The sequence below is a fragment of the Carettochelys insculpta genome, chromosome 13 (genome assembly GCF_033958435.1).
Source record: "Carettochelys insculpta isolate YL-2023 chromosome 13, ASM3395843v1, whole genome shotgun sequence".
Taxonomy (NCBI): Eukaryota; Metazoa; Chordata; order Testudines; family Carettochelyidae; genus Carettochelys; species Carettochelys insculpta.
In genome coordinates, this window is record NC_134149.1 from 11,483,413 (window position 1) to 11,504,899 (window position 21,487).

At 40.9% G+C, this 21,487-nt stretch overlaps 2 protein-coding genes across 5 annotated transcripts in view; one reads left to right on the plus strand and one right to left on the minus strand.

Moving 5' to 3' along the window:
• MTMR1 (myotubularin related protein 1) overlaps positions 1–15,380 on the plus strand; it is a 68,471-nt gene extending 53,091 nt beyond the window's left edge. For 3 of the 4 annotated variants that reach the window (XM_075007402.1, XM_075007403.1, XM_075007404.1), the window contains one exon: positions 10,581–15,379. In XM_075007402.1, the coding sequence (XP_074863503.1) occupies positions 10,581–10,745 (165 nt within the window). In that variant the 3' untranslated portion in view covers positions 10,746–15,379. Of the gene's footprint in view, positions 1–10,580 lie in introns of all 4 variants that reach the window. The other variant, XM_075007405.1, reaches the window with a different exon arrangement.
• A 1,498-nt stretch (positions 15,381–16,878) lies between these two features.
• CD99L2 (CD99 molecule like 2) overlaps positions 16,879–21,487 on the minus strand; it is an 87,862-nt gene continuing 83,253 nt past the window's right edge. The window contains exons 13-14 of the mRNA XM_075007551.1: positions 18,426–21,342; positions 16,879–18,168 (exon numbers count right to left, since the gene is read on the minus strand). Of these exons, the coding sequence (XP_074863652.1) occupies positions 21,275–21,342 (68 nt within the window). The 3' untranslated portion in view covers positions 16,879–18,168; positions 18,426–21,274. The remainder of the gene's footprint in view (positions 18,169–18,425; positions 21,343–21,487) is intronic.

Sequence of the window (21,487 nt, forward strand, 5' to 3'; positions counted from 1 at the left end):
GCCACATGGCAGCGGCGACGTTTGTGGTACAGAACGCCAGGTTGCACATGCGCAGCATGCAACACTGGCTGGCAAGTGTGTACAAGCCGGCAGTACACACCGTTCACAGGGTGGTGTCGCCCTCACCTGGGGTGCGCGAATCCCTGCAATGGTGGGTAAACCCCCGGAACTTGCTAACAGGGGTACCCTTCCATCAGCCGCAAATATCGGTTTTCCTCACTACGGATGCCTCCCTCATAGGGTGGGGAGCGCACATGGGCGAAGAGGTGGCTCAAGGACTGTGGTCACCCACGGAACAGTCTCTACATATCAATGTTCTAGAGCTCAGAGCAGTGTTCAACGCCTGCAAACACTTTCGAGACCGTATACGAGGCAAAGTCGTCGGGATCAGTACGGACAATACCTCCACCATGTTTTACATAAACAGGCAAGGAGGAGCTCGATCCCGTACCTTATGCGCGGAAGCAATCCGCCTATGGAACTGGTGCATCGCCCACGATATAATCCTGAGAGCCTCATACTTGCCGGGCGCGCACAACGTGAAGGCAGACCAGTTGAGCAGGCGTTTTGCGCTCACCCACGAGTGGCAGATCCGTCCTGATCTACTACGGCCGATTTTCCACGCATGGGGGTTTCCCCAAATAGATCTGTTTGCCACTCAGCACAACAAACAGTGCCCACGATTCTCCTCCAGAGCAGGGCTGGGCCGGGGGTCCCTGGGGGACGCGTTTGCGATCCCGTGGGGGGGCCCCCTGCTTTACGCGTTTCCCCCCGCAGTGCTGATCCACAAGGTTCTGCAAAAAGCCAGGAGAGAAAAGGCTCGGATGATCCTGATAGTCCCAACGTGGGATCGCCAACAATGGTTCCCCCTACTCCTGCGCATGTCGGACCGCCCACCGATGCCTCTTCCGGTGGCGCCGGATCTGCTCACGCAAGCCCAGGGGTCCATAGTGCATCCGCACCCCGAAAGCCTGCGACTGCAAGCGTGGCTAATCCATGGCTCAGCTCCCTAGAGAGCACATGCACAGTGGAAGTACAGCAAGTCCTAGAAAGTAGCAGGAGGACTTCCACTAGGAAAACCTACAAACAAAAATGGACTCGCTTCATGGCTTGGTGTTCTACCAAGCAGCTGGCCCCCCTTTCGGTGCCTATACCTACAATTCTAGAGTATTTACTGGACCTCAAGAGAGCAGGACTCTCGCTATCCTCGTTAAAGGTCCACCTTGCCGCCATCTCGGCGTTCAGACATGAGGATGGGGGGCACACGGTGTTTGCCCACCCTATGGTTACCAGGTTCCTCAAAGGGTTGGTAAACCTCTACCCCCCTCGGAAACCGATTCCACCCTCGTGGAGCTTGGACCTGGTGCTTACCACACTCATGGGACCACTGTTCGAGCCCTTGGCCACGGTTCCCCTTCGCCTCCTTACAATAAAGACGACCTTTCTTCTTGCAATTACGTCGGCTCGTCGGGTGAGCGAGCTTGCGGCAGTCATGGCAACGCCACCCTGCACTGTCTTTTCCAAGGAGGCGGTAACCATACGGCTGCATCCAGCCTTTGTTCCCAAAGTTTCTTCCGAGTTTCACATCAATGAACCTATTGTTCTACCCTCGTTTTATCCAAAGCCTCATACCTCCAGCAAAGAGGCGCGCCTACACCTCCTGGATGTGAGGAGGGCGCTAGCCTTCTACGTAGACAGGACCAAGTCCTTCCAGAAAACGGATAGACTCCTAGTCTCCCTCGCTCCCAAATCAAAAGGAGAAGGTCTCTCATCGCAGAGAATTTCAAAGCACATTGTATCCTGCATAAAAATGTGCTACGAGCTCAAAAAGACTCCTTTGTCGGCCACTCCCAGGGCTCATTCCACCAGGGCGGTGGCAGCATCAACAGCCTTTTTCAAGGGTGTTGCATTGAAAGACATTTGCAGAGCAGCGACCTGGTCATCCTACGACACCTTCGCCAAACATTACGCCCTTCACAGGGTATTCCAAGAGGATACCCGTCTCTCCGCAGCGGTCCTCTCGGGGACAAGCTGCACTTAATCCGATTACCCACCACCTATCTTGGGTTACTGCTGGGTAGTCACCTATTGTGGAGCACCCACGGGGACACTCGAAGAAGAAAGAGAAGTTACTCACCGTAGTAACGGTGGTTCTTCGAGATGTGTCCCCATGGGTGCTCCACTTCCCGCCCATCCTCCCCGCTTCGGATCTCTGTTAGTGTTTTGCAGGGGCACCCGAGGCGGTTGGTCGAGGAACTGGCGGGGACCGGATCGCGCACATGGCCAGGAGCGCGCCAGGGAGTGGCGCGCGCCGGCGCATGCGCGGTCCGGCAGAAACTGCTTGGAAGATTCGATCTGCGGCGCCGGCCAAGCCGTCACCTGTTGTGGAGCACCCACGGGGACACATCTCGAAGAACCACCGTTACTACGGTGAGTAACTTCTCTTTTCTAGGCTTACCTTCTGCATTTCGCTTCCAAATGCTTCCGTATCAATCCACAATAGGTAGGACAGTACATCCTATTGGAAAATGCTCTCAAAATTTGCAAGCTGAGGTCAAGTCCCACCTTTTTTCTTCTTATTTTTGTAGTACTTTTCAAATTAGCCTCTTCGTTAATTTTCTGGTTTTCAGCCATCTAGTGTTGGTAAGCACCCTTTCCTTTGAGCCCTCTTGGCTAGATTTTTCTGTTTCAGAAGACCAGGCAAATCCTTCAAAAAGCTGTTTCTTCCCAGAACACAGCTTCTGTAGATGTAGTATTTCAATACATGAACCTTTGGCTGTCATGTCTGCAAGTCGTGATTAAAGCCTTGAAATCTTTCAAGTAAAAGCCCTATGTTGCTATGTGAAGAAGGATTTATTTTGGTCGTGAAAATTCCAACTATCTATTAAGATGTACTTTAAAGTTTGATTTTGACACTAGCTAGCATTATATACTTGAATTTAGGCTGACTGTATCTTCTCTGCAGAAGCAAGGTTTTTTCCCTCAAAGGCCAGTTTCCTTTTAGGCCTGCTGCTATAAATGCCTTATCCCTCCCTTTGGGAACCTTAACAATTTCTCAACTGTTAATACTTATCAACTTTACTTTTCCTGATGACTTTTCTGCAGGCTGTGTTCTTCTGGTTATGACAACTTCAGGGCTCTAATAGCTCTAAGCTATTAATTTAACCAACTAAGTAGTTTTGTAAGTTTGTTCATCCTTTTTCTTTGTTTTAGCCCTCGTCCACAATGCAAAAGAGACATTGTCGTAAACAGAGGTATTCAAATTAGATGGTGAAATGTGAACTGTGCGTTTGTTATAATAAATCTTTCCCCTAGTACTTGAAAGTAGCATTTACTCAAAGCATAGCAGACAGAACTAATCCAGTATGACAACTCATTCGTTCCTACCAGTATGACTTTATTGAGAGTTGTCGGTGTACTTGACTTTGTACAAAACAATCTCTGTCTCATGAAGAGTTTGTGTTTTAGACAAAGGTAGTGGTGCTGCTCCTAGTTAGGGTTGCCTGATACTTCCCAGTGTGGGAGCCTGTATTTAGTTGCTTACAGCTTTGCTGCAATTTCTGATATTCTGTATCTATCATGGACTGAAGTTTCTTCCAGTACAAGCTCTGTGTTTATGTATCCTTCATTTGGCACATTGTGGGTATGTATTCTGTCTGATCGTATTATTGTATACTATTTTTAACACAGTACCATACCTTATTCAGTGCATAGTATGGACCTGCTCTGGGTTAGATAGTGAGAAGCTGTTTGATTGTTTGTAGGGCAGCTGCCTTATTCCTTGAAGAAGTTGAAAAGAGATTGAGAATGGGTTATCTAATGGATGAAGTAGTTGAATGTTGCCCTGGAGAATCAGAAACTATCCTTACCTGTGAAGCAGACTTCCTATGTGATGCTGGGCAAGTCAATTAAAAGCAAACTTTTCAAAATACGTGTTTCATAATTACGTGGTTTTTGATTTGTGGGGTGGCTTGACACCCTGGAGTCTGATTTGCAAAAGTGTTAAGCATTTACAGCTGCAACTGAAATCAGTGGGAACAGTGCGAGAACAAAGTGCTATGGAATACTAATTACTATGAAAAATCAGGTCCTAAGCATCTCAAACTGAGCATTCAAAATTAGTGGACACATTTAGCCTTAATCACTCTGTGTGTCAGTTCCCCATCTGTGAAATGAGGACAGTTATACCACCTCACCTCACAAGGGTTCTGTGGAAATAAATTTGTTAATATTTGTGAAGCTTTATGGATAGTGTAGTGATGAGTGTTTCAGATGAGTGTTTCAGAAGAAGTGAATAATTTTCTCTCCAGAGTAGAGTTTGAATACTGTACAGTAAAGACCTACGGCTGCACATTGAATAGGTACTTAGTTTGTGCACTGACTAAGGCATGGACCCAGTGGAAAAAATAGCATGTGGTCATAGAATTAAAGTCTCATAAGGCACATGGATCTAAACTGCCATCTTCTAACTTCTGAATGCTTGACTTTGCAATCCTACAGTTTTTATCATAGCTTTTAGATGTAATTCTAAACAGACTATAGGTTTTATCAGCGGAGTTAACTTGCAATTACGCCTGCTCATGCTAGAGATAGCACTGAGCTAATGGTGTGCCATCTTCACCCAGTGCTGCCAGTTCATATAGAGTGACACACTGTGACCTACTGCCCTCCTGTCTCACTTGAACAGGTACAGTCAGTTCTGAGTAGCTCTCTCACTGGGAACGAACAGGGAACTATAAAGCTGACCTACGAGTAAGTGCATTTGTACCCATCTGTAGCTGGAGAAGTAAAAGACTAATGCATTAACAGCTGTCGTCGCTTGATCCTGCCTTCCTTTCCATTTGTTCTTTCTTCCCAACAAGTCATCAAACTCTTAGACGCAGCTTTTAAACCTTTACAGTAGTTTCCAAGGTCCATGTCTTTAAACCCAATAAGTTTCAAATTCACTACTTTTCATTTTGGCTTAGTATAGTTGACACTATTTTATAAATGTCTTTAGACACTGCTAAAGTGTTGATTACTACTGAAAAATGCTGCTCACATCATGGTAGATGGACTTCACATGAGTGTGTGTCATTAGCTAGGATTTTAAAAGCAGCTCTATCCAACCTTCCTGTTCTTTTGTGAAGAAAACTGAAAAACATTGTCTTCTTGCAGCACAAAGAGAGAGTATGTTTTTGAAAAACTGACTGATATAGTCTGAATCAAGCAATGAATTTTAAATAGTCATTTTCCTCTGCAGCCTTTCATCCCTGTCACTAAAATAGATAAAGTATGCTCATGGAACAAGAATAAGTGCATTCACAGCTGAATAATTTTCAAGTGAATGACTGTCCTTGAGCTAGTACAACAATACAAACTAGATATCCCTCCAATTAAGAACTGGTGGTACTGTAAATGAACGGCTATTGTGACTTCGTTTATATCGAGCCTTATGCTTACAAATACTGTTATCCGACAGTACTTCAAAATATTGAAGGATTACACTGGAGTGCAAAAATGAAAGCCTGTAAAGAAAAAGAGTGCAAAACTTCAGGAGACCCACATTTGATGTTTAAGAAAATAGAGTTCTCTTTCAAATTTGTACTTTGAGGGAGAGTTTGTTAAATGCAAGGTGGCTTTGAGTTATTTTGTTTTCACCGGGACAGTAGACTCCACTGGAGAAAGTATGATTATTTTAAAAAGACACGTTACATAAAAGACATTTGGAAATACCTAAATATTGCTATTGTTCAGTGTAAGAAATACCAGGGGGAGTGTGTACAGATGTAAGTGGGAATATGATCAGGAATCGGAACAAGAGGTGGGCCACAAGACAGAGTCTCTCTCTCTCTCTCCCCCCCCCACCCCCCGGAGATAATTCATAATATTAAAAGTGAACTCCTGGGTGAAGCAAACCTCTCCTTTATATCGTAAGTCAAGTTTCCTTTTCTCTTACTACATCATCATCACAAAACATCCTTTTCCATCCCCTTTGAACTGTCTGTCTGCGTACTGCTTTAAAGTTCATTGATAAAAAAGCATTTAATGCTGATGTTATAAAGCTACTGCACACTTTTAGGAGAAAACTGACGCTTTCCTCTCCCTCCACATACACTGAAATGGAATAGGTGGGGGCTACAGAATATTGTGGGGGGAAAAAGAAGCCCCCTAGAGATATGGAAGGATAGAGTAAATCAATCAGGATACATAAAGGATATAAGTAGCACCTAAGGGTGGAAGAGGAGGAATGGGAGTTAGGGTGGGGACAACATATAGATTTATGATGAAGGGAGCTGCCACTCAATTGCTAATGCCACATTATTGCAGATAAAAAGCCTTATGACTAATCTTTGTGGTTAAAATGAAGCTTCATGGACCAAACTTTAGGAAGACAATGAGCTCAGTTAAGGCCCATGAGCTGTAGTCCGCAAACACCAGCCAAGGATCTGGCCCTAAATCTCCATGACTTAGTACTGGTGGTCAACTCCTTCACATTGCTCTAAGCTGCTTGTCTTTCTAGATACTAAATGTTTAATTGATGGTTTGTTTGACTTTTTTTTTTTTTTGGTTGTGTGTCAGTTTCATAGAACTATAGAATAGAATATTAGAACTGGAAGAAACCTTGAGAAGTCATCAAGTCCAGTCCCCTGTGCTCATGGAAGGACCAAGCACCATCTAGACCATCCCTGACAGGTGTTTGCTCTTAAAAATCTCCAGTAATGAAGGTTCCACAATCTCCCTAGGCAATTTATTCTACTGCTTAATCAGTTTGACAGTTAGGACATTTTTCCTAATGTACAACCTAAATTTCCCTTGCTGCAATTTAAGTCCATTCCTTCTTGTCCTAGTCACACAGGCTGAGGAGAATAATTTATCTCCCTTGTCCTTGTAACAGTCTTTTAGGTTCTTGAAAGTTGCTATGATCCCCCTCAGTCTTTTTTTCTTTTCTAGATTAAACAAACATGATTATTTCAATCTTCCCTCATTAGTTATGCTTTCTAGACATATAATCATTTTTATTTATCTTCTCTGGATCTTCTTCAGTTTATCCAGGTTTCCTGAAATGTGACACCCAGAACTGGACACAGTACTCCAGTTGAGGTCTAATCAGCACAGAATAGAGCAGAAGACTTGGCTTCTTCTATCTTGCTTACAACACACTTGTTAATATATCCCAGAATTTGTTTTTTCTGCAACAATGTTGCACTGTGAAATTGTATTTACCTTGTGGTCCACTATGACCTTAAATCCCTTTCTGAAGTACGCCTTTCTAGACAGTCATTGCCCTTCTTGTAAGTTTGAAACTGATTGTTCCTTCCCAAGGTGAGACACCTTGCATTTGTCTTCATTAAATTTCATCCTGTTTCCCTCAGATCATTTCTGTAGTTTGTTCAGGTAATTTTGAATTTTAATCCTGTCCACCAAAGCACTTGCAACCCATCCCAGTTTGGAATCATGCACAAACTTTATAAGCATTCTTTCTATGCTGTTATCTAAATCATTGATGAAGATAGTGAACAAAACCAGTCCCCAAACCGATCCCTCTGGAACCCCACTTGTTATGCCCTTCCTTTATGACTTTGAACCAATTGATAACTACTCTCTGGGAATGATTATCCAACCAGTTATGCACCCACCTTGTAGTAGCCCTATCTGGTTGTATTTCTGTAGCTTTTTTACAAGAAGGTCACCTGAGACTGTATTAAATGCTTTATTAAAGTCTAGGTATACCACATCTACTGCTTCCCCTTATCAGCAAGGTTTGTTATCTTATTGGGTTTGTTTGACATGATTTGTTTTCTTATGAATCTATGCTGACTGTTACTTTTCATCTTCTTGTCTTTCAGATGTTGGCAAACTGATTCCTTAATTATTTGCTCATTGATCTTTTCTAGCACAAAAATTAAGTTGACTGATCTGTAGTTTCCTGGGTTGTCCTTATTTTCCTTTTTGTATATGAGCACTATATTTGCCCTCTTCCTGTCTTCTGGAGTCTCTTGTCTTCTACAACGTTTCAAAGATGGTAGTTGATGGCTCACAGATCTCCTCTAACAACTCCTTGAGTATTCTAGGATGCATGATATCAGGCAGGGGTGACTTGAAGACATCTAACTTTTCTAAGTAATGTTTAACTTCTTCTTTTCCTATTCTGACTTCTGAACCTACCTCATTTTTTCCAGCATTTGCTATGGTAGGTGTCTAACCACCAACAACCTTCTTGTTGAAAACTGAAACAAAAAAGTCACTTAAACACCTCTGATGTTTGTGCATTTTCTATTATTGTTTTTTCCCCGTTTAATAATGAGCCTACCTTGTCCTTTGTCTTTCCCTGCTTCTAATAATTGTAGAATGTTTTCATGTAACTTTTTATGTGTCTAGTTAGTTTGAGCTCATTTTGTACTTTTGCCTTTCTAATTTTGCCCCAACACATTAGCCAATAATTTTTGTCTTATTTGTTTATATCCATCCTTTGTGCTTTGGCCTACTTTCAACTTTTTGCAAGTCTTCTTTTAGATTTTTAGAGCATTCAAGATATCCTGGTTAAGCCAGGTTCGTCACTTGCCGTACATATCATTTTTACACAGTGGAATGGTTTACTCTTGCACTCTTAATAATGACTCTCTGAAAAACTGCCAACTGTCGTCAGCTGTTTTTCCTCGTAGTCTTGATTTTGATGGGACCTTAACTGTTAATACCCTGAGTTTGCTAAGGTATCCCTTCTTGAAATCTATTGACTACATTGGACTGTTTTCTCTCCTATCATTCCTTGGAATCATGAACTCAATTATTTCATAAACAGTTTCACCCAAGGTGCCTTCCGCTTTCAAATTCTCAACCAGTTCCTCACTATTAGTTAGAATCAAATCCAGAACAGCATTCCACTTTCTGAAATAAAAAAATTGTCTCCAATACATTCTAAGAACTTGTTGGATAATCTACATCCTGCTATCTTATTTTCCCAAAAGATATCTGGATAGTTGAAGTCCCCCATCGCCACAAAATCCTCTGCATTGGATGATTTTGTTAGTTGTTCAAAAAAGTCTCATCATGTTACTTGGCTGGAGAAGTTAATTGTTTTAAATGTATTTCTAATGTGGCCTGTCGAAAACCTGGTAGCATACACCTGTATTCTGCATTGCTGAAGGTTTGCAAAGATGCCCTTTTTATGTTTGTAGTTGATATCACCATGCACACATGACTAGAAGATGCAGACATACTGACTTGCAGTGTATCAGAAGTGGCATGAGCAAACTTCCACCTCTGGAATCCATTTTTGAGCAATAAGTAGCGGTCGGGGTGAATGCAGTTCTCTTGCGACAAACGTTTCATTGGTCTAGGCTACCCTGTCACTTCTAACAGCCCCAGTTCCTTTCTGTTCTTCTAAGAGAATTTCTGTCTTCCTTTGTCTAGATGGGTTTAAATAGCTCATGACTTGATAAAGGGTAGTGTAGACTCTGTCTGAAGCTTTGCATTTTTCTGGCTGTTTCATTACTATTGTTGCACCTCAGAGGATCATTTTGTTGAGGGCAGCAGATCTAGAGAGAAAAGTGGGGGTTAAAGAAGTGTTCCTCTTATCCAACTATTCTCCACTGCTTTAGATAGACTTGAAACAATGCCTTTTATAACTCCAGGGAAAGGCATTCAGCCAAAGACAGTGATGTCTTCAAGGCTGTCTTCAGAGGCCATAGAAAGGGCAAAAGACACCACGCCTGCACCTGCTTCTGCAGAGGATTTATCAGTGCATGAATCTGGGAGACCTGGACAGGCAAGAACCATTTTTCAACCTCTGTGATGATGACTGACACTAAATACCAGGCTGAGGGGTAGAATGTTTGTAAAGATGCCCTGTACAAAATCTTAGAAATATTTTCCAGTGGCAGAGGATTCATTTTTTTGAATGGAGCTGAGGAAAGCACTAAGTTGGAACTACACATCAAGAACAGACTTTGTGATCAAATCCCAGAATTTTGGGGGTCCTGAGGAGGACAGGACCTTCTCACGCAACAGCCCTCTGAACTAGACTTCATCCAGTCACTTTTCTGTGCAAAGCACTATGAGGCAACTTTGAGGTTCATGGCCCATCTTTTTCTAAATTCCATCTTTGATACTGAATTGTGGATCAGTGTTTGTATTCTGGTGTAAATTGCATTTTATTTATTACTAATTTACTTTTCATTTAGTTAACAAATTCATCCCACTGGAGAAGAGAGATTCCTGGTAAAGGTGTTTCATATATTCATTAACAATAACACTTGCTTAAAATTGATTAACAGTGCATTATTAGAGTAAGTTGCTTCTTGTTAGTCATCCCTTACTTCCCTCCTGCCCTTGACTTTAGGTATCCCGTCAATAAAATTGTACAGCCCTTCTGAGTAGGGTCCCTACCAACTTAGTCTGAGGAGGCAGGGAAGTTGACTAGAACATTTATCATTTGAAATGTTTGATAAGGATATAGTGACCCCAAATACTGAGATGTAATGAAATTCAGAAGAAGCTCATGGTGTCTTATTACATAGAAAGAAAGTAGCAGTTGTATTAATGATGGAGAAGTTATCTAATGTTATAGTAAAAATGCCTCTGTTCTGTTAAACCTCCAGATACCAATTCATCAGAATCTTAAGGAACTACTTGCCATCAAAGCTGAGCTTCAGAGGAAGGTGGAAGAACTGCAGCGTGAAGCTGCTACACGATCCATTTCTTCATCTTCAGATAGAGGTTCATCTCCTTCTCACTCAGCTACACCAGTGCGTACTTCTGTCTGATGTGCAGCAAAAGCAATGTAAAACTGTTCATGTCAGGTGATCTGCGTATATATGCCTAGAGGTGGGTGGAATCTTCTCCCTGTCTCCCAAGGATTGTGAGTGACATAATTGCTATGAATCTACATGCCTTACTCTTTGTGTCTGTTTCTGTTATGATGGGGCCAAAAAGAGCTTCAATAGTTGTGATGGTATTTTCTGAAGTTGGCAGTTCCTGTATGTGTTTTGACATCTCTCGCTAAATCATCAATTGTAAAATTAACTTTATTTTGAGCAACCAACAATTTAACCATCTTAAAAAGGAACCCATCTGTCAGACAGATAATATGAGAGAGAGGCTTTTTGCTGCCTTGGGTACAGAGGCAGGCTGGTTGAGAAGCCCAAATGAAATGCCATGTAATATTTGTGCTTAATGAGAACATTGTGAGAAATTTTCTGAATGGGAGCTCTTTATTTTGATGCAGTACGTTCTTTTGATCTAGAGCAACTGTCATTATTCTTGGGGACATATTTAAGTAATTGATGCACTTTGAAACCAATTTTAAATTAAGTATTTTCCAGTGCAGCCAGTTTTACATTTTGAGTAAATATGCCATTAAGAATGAATGGTAATAAGGTAAACAGTATTTGCCAATTAATACACAACTTCTGGTACTTGTATGATGTAATATATTTGGCAAAGCATGGATTTTAGATTTTTTTATGCCTTTTTTTACAAATTTAAGTAAACCTTTTAACTGTTTATTGTCCTGTTTTACCCACATGTCCTGTTTTACCCAGACTTAATCATGTCTGTCTTGTACTTAATATCTTGTTTTCTAGGAAATGGTTGTAGTTTGGATTAGAATAGCAGTAAATACTATAGTCTGTATGGTTCCACGTATTTTAAGCATGTCTTATCAAACACACACACAAACCCCAATTCTGTATGTATTTATATACATGCGTATGTGATGGTAAACACGCACACACTTCATTTGCAAGTTATGCATTCAGAAATTTGATCCAGCCTCTCCAAATGTTTTGAAAGATATTAAACTGTTAGAACTTTGAGGTTTTTAAATAACAGGATCTTAAATGGTTTCCTTGAAGTAATAAAACCTGTTGGGTTTTGTTTTTTTAATGAAGGAACAGAAGTTTGACACCATGTAGATTCAAGCACAAAGCCTTTATTGCGTGCAGCTGGCGAAGTGTCACTTCACTTGTTAGGCTCAGTGAGACTGACAAACAGCTGATCACAATGGATTATATAGGGTGCTGATGAGTGGAGAGAAGCGATGGGGGTGGGAGTTCTGAAGCCCCTGGATAGGTTCCAGCACCAAGAGCTAATGAACACAATAAGCCAATAGTCTAAAGATTATGTAAGTGCTCCACCCATGGCTCAGGTTTACACATTTGTTAATACACAAGTGTTTATCCCCCAGGTTTTCTCTTGTAGAAGATAGGTTAAATTCCAATTCCAAGTCTTTAGGAACAACGGGTGGCACCGTCCTCCAGGTTTTTCCTGCAGGTATATTCCTTTTTGGTCTTGAGACCAAGGGACCACTAAGCAGTACATGATATTGGCAATAATATACAAGTATCAGTGCCACCCCATTCTGGGCTCAGACTGGCATCTGTGAGGGGTGGACAGCATCATTCATGCTGACATGTTAGACCTTTCCCTGAACTCACACTGGTGTTCAGGGAGGACACACTTACCTTTTCATGAACTGGGAAGCAGACTTTGTGACCCCTCTCAGTGAGTTATGGGTTTACAACTCAAGATAAGTCCCAATTACTGTTTTTACACTCAAGGTTATGCTGTCTCAACTCTTTTTTATGCCTAGTTATACAAGCAACGATTTGTTTTGCTTTCTCTGCCATGCCTTGTGTATTGTTCAGCTAGGTCTCAGGCCAGGCCTACTTCGTCTGGGCATATGTTGGAGATCCTGAACAAAGACTGTGGTCAGAATCTGGCAAAGTATTATTGGGATCTTGGCCCTTCACTTAAAATGCTGCCAGCAGTTTCTAAATATTTTCCATGATTTACCCATGTTTTTAAATAAAATCTTTTCTCATTTTATTCCAATCCCCTAGCCAGTTTTATTTCAGAATTGTTGGAATGATGCCATTAGAGACATCTAGCTTTTTAAAAATAACTGTGCATTTGTTTTGTCAGCAGGCATGGAAGTAAAACACACTTGAAATTTCCCTTTATTTTTTCCTTCCTACTTGACCAACATATCACAAGAATCCCAACCTCCTCCTTTGAGCATTCAAGATAATGTAACTCTGCTTGCTGGCCCTGAGGTTGTATGATTTCAGGTGCTGCCAGGAGGAATTAACCCTGCATCTTTAGAAGCGATTGTAGATACCGGTTGTCATTCTTACTATATGTAAATAGCTACTGTCCACCAATCTTGATGGAGGCCAGGAGTAGTGTTCCCCCTAATTTTTTCCATCCATGGACAGAATAAATTTTATGTGCACTACGGCTGGAGGTTCACTACCAAAAGAAACACATGCTGCCAGCTGTGGGTGTTCTGCTAATCAACGGGGTGGCACCTGAATCTCTCCTGAGTGGACACCGAGGGGCTCAGCTTGTGGGGAACACTGGCCAGGGGACCCTGGATGTGGTTTAATTAGGCTGCATCTTCATTCCTGAATGTCTGGGAGTACCTGGTAGATACAAATGTACAGTATAAGTAATTCCCTGCTTGTTTACCTCTAGCCAGGAGGCACAGCTGTCATCTCTTCCCCTTTGTCTATCCCAGTCCCCAACCAATCTGCTGTTGGGATATCAGCACTCTTGCCTCAAATTAGGTTGGGGGAAAGGGCCTATAACAGAGCAAGGAGTGAACTCCCTGCTGTTCTCGTCATAGGGGTTTGAGCCTTCCTACTCCTATCATTTCTGCTCCTTTACATTCTTTACCAGACTGTTTTATCTGATTGTGGGGGCCCTTCCCTGTGGAGTACCTTCACTGAACATCAGCCACAAGGAGACATCCGCAGTTAGCTTGGCTCTTCGGTGAGGTCACTGTATTAAATGTACCACTGACTGTGCCAAACTCCTTGTCCCCAGTTCTGTGCACTTATGTACATAAAAGAGGTCATATTGAACTCCAAACTGGTGACTACTTCTTTTGCAAGTATGAACTGTGTTGATGGAAGTACTGTAGCCAGTCTTTTAAGCTTTATTATACGCAGTGCAGGAGATTGCACCCTGTCCTTTTCATTTGTGACAGTAAAATGTATTTTTGTAATAGTTTGTATACCTGAAGCAGAATAGTTTAATAAGGATCAAAATGCCACAGCTGTTAATCTAAATCAAGCCTTTATCAGAGTTCAAAAAAGAAGTAGGTAAATTCATGGAGTTTGGGTCCATCAATGGCTATTAGCCAGGATGGGTAGGAATGTTGTCCCTAACCTGTTTGTCAGAGGTTGGAAATGGATGACGGGAGAGAGAAAACTCAATGATTGGTTGTTCTGTTCACTCCCTCTTAGGCATCAGGCATTGGCCACTGTCGGAAGACAGAATACTGGGCTAGTATTGCCGACCTTTGAACGGCACCATTATGGATATTCTCGTGTAAGCTTTTCATAAGAGATAAGTAGGATGATTTTAGATAGAATAAATACTATAAAATGTGCCAGCACTGAATTTTATACAGGCAAAATGTTGTGAATTAAACACCTTCAAATTTAGCATGGCACTTCTGTCTACTGAAATGGAGTGGGCTGTTGCTAAAATGAAACCTAAAGAAAGTTATTTGAAATACGCTCTTCATTGAAGCTAGAGATCGTGAAAGATTGTGCTCCATAATAATTGTAAAAGGGATGGTTGGAATAACTGTAGCACTTCCAGACATTAAACTTCATATGCTCACAGCTACAATGCATGGATTCATTTTTATACAGAAAACTGTCACACATTCGTGCAAATAGTCTGTATGTATCACAAGTTTGAACATACCCAAGTGACCCTGTCACTGGAAGGGGAACATATGAGGGATTATCCTGATATGATGGGGAGCAATAAGCAAAGCAGACATGTGTATTTACTTAATAGTTTTCAAACAGAAGGATTTATTTATGTATTTATTTATTTATGTATTCCTGTTGGTCAAATGTGGTTTTCCTCTGGAAAATGATGAAGTAAAATGAGCTCTCAGCTCTCCTCCATGTGAGCATTCATATCTTACCTGCTAATTGACAAAATGATTACTTTTTACTCCTTTGAATATAGCTGAGCCAACACTATTCTGTAAGAGAGAGCAAGGTTCAGTTCTGACTGGTACATCTTAAGTGGAATCATTAACTGAGTTCCAGTTGCTGGATCAAAATCTGTTACACTTGAACACATCTCCTGAAAACAGACAAGGTGTGTACAGACACAGGCAGGCAGATTTGACTAGCAGACTCTTTTACTGGAAGTGCTGATGCACAAATTGAGGAAACAACATGTTTCCAGGATCCCAGAATGGGTCTGAAGCCCTGGTAGATACTTAACCTAAATTCACCAAATGTTTTCAGGTGTCAGAACAATACAGAAATCACATGTCAGAGCTGAATGACATTTCAAGTGAAACCTTTTTCTCCCCCTCATTAGTTAAACTTAATTCTGTTTTAAAAAAATAAACACCCTTTTATTTTTATAATTATGCTCTCCTGTAGTTACAGTTTTGTCACCTGTTTTTAAGAAATTAAGGCTGATAAGATAAATGTTCAGCTGTATGCCCTTTATATTTTTTATATATATATATATATATATATATATATATATATATAAGCATCACTGAAAAAATATATATATAAAAATATATTTTCAGTGTTTTGCATGCTAATTTAATAAAGCCAAAATGACTAGCACTACCCAGTGAAAATAAAGGTTGAATTCTGTAAGGGTCACTTCCAGAAGAAAAGGTGTAAAGTAAGATGTGAAATTAGTTATATTTGTAAACAAAATTTTGTATACAAATTGTAAAAAGCAGAAAAGGGTCAGCGCATTTTTGTACACATCACCTTTACACCAAAGTGTTATCCCTGCACCAGAATTCTCCTGCCCAGCCCCTGCATTTGTTAAGGAGAATGGGGTTCTACTATTGGTTCTGCATCAAAAATTACTCAGCAGCAGGTACACTCATCCCTCGTGGTACGAGCACATTTGGTTCCCAACTTTCTGCTTGTAGCTGAAAACTCGTAAGAGGGATACTAAATTATCATTAAAATACAATGTAAAAGTCTCTGGTTCCTAGTGCTCCTAACTCAGCGGAGTGGCAGCTGTGGCACTGCTTTTGAAAGGTAAGTGAACCTTGGGGTGGGGGGGAAGGTTAAAGGCTGGGGGCAGTTTGGGGCCATGAGTGGGAGGGAGGATAAAGATCTGGTGGTGGGTTGGGTCCGTGGGGCAAGCAGGGGTTTCAGGCTGCTGCAAGTTGGGTCTGTGGGGCAGGTGAGGGGATTAAGGCTGCTGCAGGTTAGGTGTGCAAGTCCACGGGGCCGGTCAGGCTGTGACGGGTTAGGTCTGCGGGGCTGACGAAGTCAGTCTGCCGCAGGTTGGGTCTGCAGGGCTGGAAGGGTGGTTAAGCCTGTGGTGGGTTGGGTCTGCAGGCTGGTTGGGGGGTGGGTTGGACTTGTATAAGCAGGGGAGTTCACTCATCTATGTCCCTCATTTGAGTGAGTACTCATAAGTAAAGTACTCGTTTAACGAGGGATGAGTGTAGAATCTACTGTAAAAACAGTGATATGCTGGGCCACCGTATCTGGAGCCAAAACATTAAGTTTAGAAATCACCATTGCTGGGGATTTTCACCTTAGTCATAGAGGAACAAATCCAGAATCATACATGTCAAATTTTTGTAAAAAACTCTAGATTCCATACTGGCTATGTGGGGTTAAGCAGTGGTGTGGGATGGGGCACATTTTAACTGTTGTCAGGATGGCTTTACCTGTGCTTTTCCATACTTATCAGTGTTGTCCTTAATTGCAAATTTTCAAGATGTTTATTTGCTCAGAAAAACAATACTGTACTCTTGGTATGAAAAAAATAGTTGAAATAGCTTTAAGTAGGGCTTTTATGCAGGGATGTTTGTTTCTAGTAATAAAAAATAAGTCCTCCATCCCTTGTCAAACACACAAAACACATGGCACCAAGATGTCACTGTATGAGTCAGTCTGTTTTATTCATAGGTTTCCAATGGTAGTTTAGCAACCAAATTCTGATTTTTCCCTATAATCCTTGTATGCGTGTTAGCAAAATGAGTCTGCTTTTTCACAGCCATAATACACAAATTTCATTTGGTACAGATTAATTCTGCCTTTGTAAACCGTACATCTGATTTTTAAATGATGATTTGATTAAAAAAAATTTACTCTTTATCTAATTTCATCCATACTGTTTCTGAATGCCATTTATCTCAGAAGCAATTTTAAAAGCTAAAGCTTTCTTTTCATTTCAATTTTTAACATTTCTCTTATTTTTAAATGGTTTCTCATGAACTAATTCACTTTTTTACAACAAATAAGTAATTAATAATACATATTATTGGATTACTTGAAAATGTGGTTTAATAAAGTTTCCAAAGGTGTAGTAGAAAGTGTGACGTCAAAACTGAATGTGACAGTTCTATGGTTTGAATGGGCAACTTCAGCTTTACCAAAAGAAAATGCAAGTAATTACTGTCATACCTAACCAAAGCTTTATGTGACTGGAGAGGGTTTCTTATCATGGATCTATTTTGTGTATGTACAGAAAATTATTGGTCTCTTCCCTCTAATTAGAAGTGATCTCAACTAACCTACAAATTTAAGGTAGGGTAAATGCATGTCCCCAGCACAGCAGCATATAAGCTTCTAGCAGAGTCTTGGCTATATTTTGTACTAAAAGAAAATTAACTCATTTCACTTAGTATTGGATGATGTCACATTTTTCCTGCATCCCATCACTTTTGAGTTGCTGATATTTCTATCTGGATATTCTAAAGAGAATTGTGTCTTAGATCACATATGCAGAGTTTCAATGCTGGTGTTGTTTTTTTTTTTAAAGTCACCTGTTTCTAAATATGAAAAAGATTTTTACTAGAGAAGTAACAACACTATCAAATTCCCCTGGAGCATAAAGTAAAAAATAACTTGCACTGTTACTGAGTAGGTATAAATAAGACTTATTTTAGGTGTTGTACACAAGACAAAAAGAATCCAGAGATGCAGGATGGGGAGAAAAAAGGCAACAACAACAGACCAATTGTTCTTTAGTTTGATCCTCAGTACATGGTTATCCTAGATTCCTTTGAACTTTTTTGTCCATTTTGTTAACCTTTTTGAAGGCAAGTCTGGGGACGATTCTTACATTTAAAAAAAGTAACTTCATGCAGTAGTCTTGGAACATGATGTCTGTAACTATGTGTGCTTACTGTGATATTTATATATTACATTGGCCGTGTCTACACTAGCCCCAAACTTCGAAATGGCCATGCAAATGGCCATTTCAAAGTTTACTAATGAAGCGCTGAAATGCATAGTCAGTGCTTCATTAGCATGCGGGCAGCTGTGGCGCTTCGAAATTGACGCGCCGCGCAGCGGCGAGGCACGTCAATTTTGAAGCGCCGCGGCAGCCCGCATGCTAATGAAGCGTTGAATATGCATTTCAGAGCTTCATTAGTAAACTTCGAAATGGCCATTTGGAAGTTTGGGGCTAGTGTAGACGTAGCCATTAAGACATACCTGTTTAACAGAATCCTAGAAAAATCAGCTTCTGTGCAATTTACCAGATTTTAGAATTCAGAAGTATTCTCAGAGAAACTACTTCAAAATAGAAAATTGCAAAATATTTGTTAATTATTCACGGGTCATTAATATTCTAGTTTTTTAACACTTTCCCTGAAAGGGTTAGATGGTCTGTCCTGAAGTAATCAATCTTGAACATGCCAATCCACTGAATAGTAGACACAAACAGTGAAAGTACCGTGCAGTAATAATAATTAGGAGTCCTGTGGCACCTTGAAGACTAACAAATGTGTTAGGGCATATAACAACATACAAAACCAATGAAATCTTATGCCCAAATACATTTGTTAGTTTAAGTTGCCAGACAGCTCCTCGTTTTTGCTGTAACAGACTAACATGGCTACCTCTGTGAAACGTGTCACAGTGTAGTAATAGAAATGCAACGAACATTGACAATCTATACCTACCACTTCCTTTCATTAGCAAAAATGAAAAACAGAATTATCTTCACTTGATCTACCCAAGAGGATGACTCCTAGTGTTGTACCAGTGCCAAATGTAGCCTTTATCTCTAATATTTATTTAAAAAGGATTTGTACTACAGGTTTCAAACCTGTTTGGCTACGAAAGAAAACTATGCTATCCAGAAATATATAGCCATGAATTCAGTTTGGGGCTTCATTATCATCTGCATTTCTTTGTGTTCTTCAAAATTCTACAAACCATAACATTTCCGCCTTCATAAAAAACCTAGAGTATCTAAGCAAGTGTGAACACTGTATTCCTTGTCTGTTTTCCCTGCTCCAGCTCCTTAGATGCCAGTAGTTAAACGACAACGTTGGGAACAGTTTATAGCCTTTTGTTTTGTAATCTAAATACATTCATAAAACAATGTATTTCTGCCTGTAAAGCTGTTACATGGCATTTCAAATGCACGTGTCAAAAAGCCAGTGCATAAGCAATTGTACAGTTGCTGCAAAACATTTGCAACGCTAATAGGTAATTTCCTTTAAGGTAGAATGTTACACAAAAAGGTTCCTAAGCTTATGCAAATACCTAGAGGCCAGGCCCCCATGTAAGTCACTTCATGAAAACTGACTGTGTACATCAAACTGAAAACTAGACACGCACTCTCAGCTTCTGCTTCCCATTCAAATAATGGCGATTTTTGCAAAACATTACACAATGTTTGCACAGCCTAAACCTATAAACACTTTATATCTTTCCCCTTCAGAAAAGTAAAGATGTTTCCTTTACGTCAAAGCCTCCTGCCTAATTCAGCTACTTCTGGAAAAATATATCAGCAAGTGGCAGTGGCCACATTTTAGCAGCAAAGAAAAGGGCAAACAGAATAAAAGGGTTACTACAAATGCTAGTCAAGATAACACAGGCAAGAATCGTTCTTCGTTACACTTCAGTTAAAGAGGAACACAGGACTTGCTATAGCAGATCAGAGCACTACTTCAGGTAGAGTACAGGAGCCTATGAGTGACCAGCAGTAAAGACTTCAGAACAAGAGGTAAGAAACTCCCGAGAGGCGAATTCTAGCATAAATGCCTCACCAGTGGCAGTTGCTTCCTAACCAGCCCAGAGGTTAGCTCATGCTAAGTGTGATACTTTATATCCTCCTCCTCCCTCCTGCCCAATAAAATAACTGTGGATGTGAACACCCATAATAAACAGCTGGGGTTTTAGTTCTGGAGGCTGTTAACAGTCCTGTAGCACCTTAAAGACTAACACATTTATTAGGTCATGAGCGTCCATGGGTATCTTACCCATGAAAGCTCATGACCTAATAAATGCGTTAGTCTTTAAGGTGCTACAGAACTGCTTGTTATTTGTGAAGCTACAGGCCCACAGGGCTGCCCCTCTCAGACAGTCAGTTTCACAGATTAATTACATGACCTTTTTTTTAAAAATAAATCAAATCAATTTTAAATTAGCTCTTTCTGAAGTCAAGTTACTCTGGTGTACCTGAAATCTGCCCTGTCCCTACTTCCCATACAAGTGTGCAGTTTTTAATTCCACTGACAATTCAGATATTTGTGTTATCAGAGCCAAATCCTAGAGGTTGAGGCTCATGGGCTGATCTCAGGTGCTACCCTCTATGGCAGTGTACCTGCCAAAGTCCCATAGAGCAAGGACTGCAATTATCTGTATTGTTATCTGGTGTCAAAATCAGGTCCTTGGATGGGCATAGAAGCCTACTATGGTGAGATGATGGGCACTCAACTCCGTGACTCCAATGAGTAAAGGCATTTGTTATCCCTCTGGACCTACCCATAGGCACTTTTTATTTTTGCTACTCTAAGGAACAAAGTCTACCAGCAGCTCACTGCACACACAATTTTCACTCCTGACACTGTGCAGGGCACGTGCCTAGCTGATGGCAGAAATTGGCTGGAAATAATTTACAAAGGTTCTCGCATGGTTTGCTTTGAATTTTTATTTTCCAGGCACTTTGTTGTCCTCACACCTGTATGTTCTGGCACTCTTTGAAGGAGACTTTATCCCAGCTGCTTGTCGCAAAAGTGAAAATCCTACATGTACTTTGGAACACTATTGAAGCACCGTTTGTTGTGTCGTATACAACTCAAAAATCAATCCTACATTAAATTCCATGTAAACATACAACTCTTTACAAAAACAAAAAACAAAAAAAAACACCGACATTCTAGCCCTAAAGCTTATATCAACAAGAACCCACTTCTAGCCTAAATGCACATTAAACAGCTTGGATCCAAATTAAATAAAAAGCTGAATTATGAGCATGTGAGATGGTTGTCCGGGTGTTTGCGGCTGATTCTCTTCCAGCCCAATACGACACTTCAGACCTTCGCGCTGTCTTGTGGTGGCGGTGGCTCTGCTGACTGTGTTTCTAAGACAGAATATTTAACTGGGGAGGGGGAGAGAATCACCATGAATACAATAACATATTAAAGTATTAAAATACAAGTAAATTGTGGGGGCATGGTGATGGGAGGTGCTGCATGGCCTGGGAAAATAATCTCTGCACCCATGTTTGCCCATCTTTAAAACAA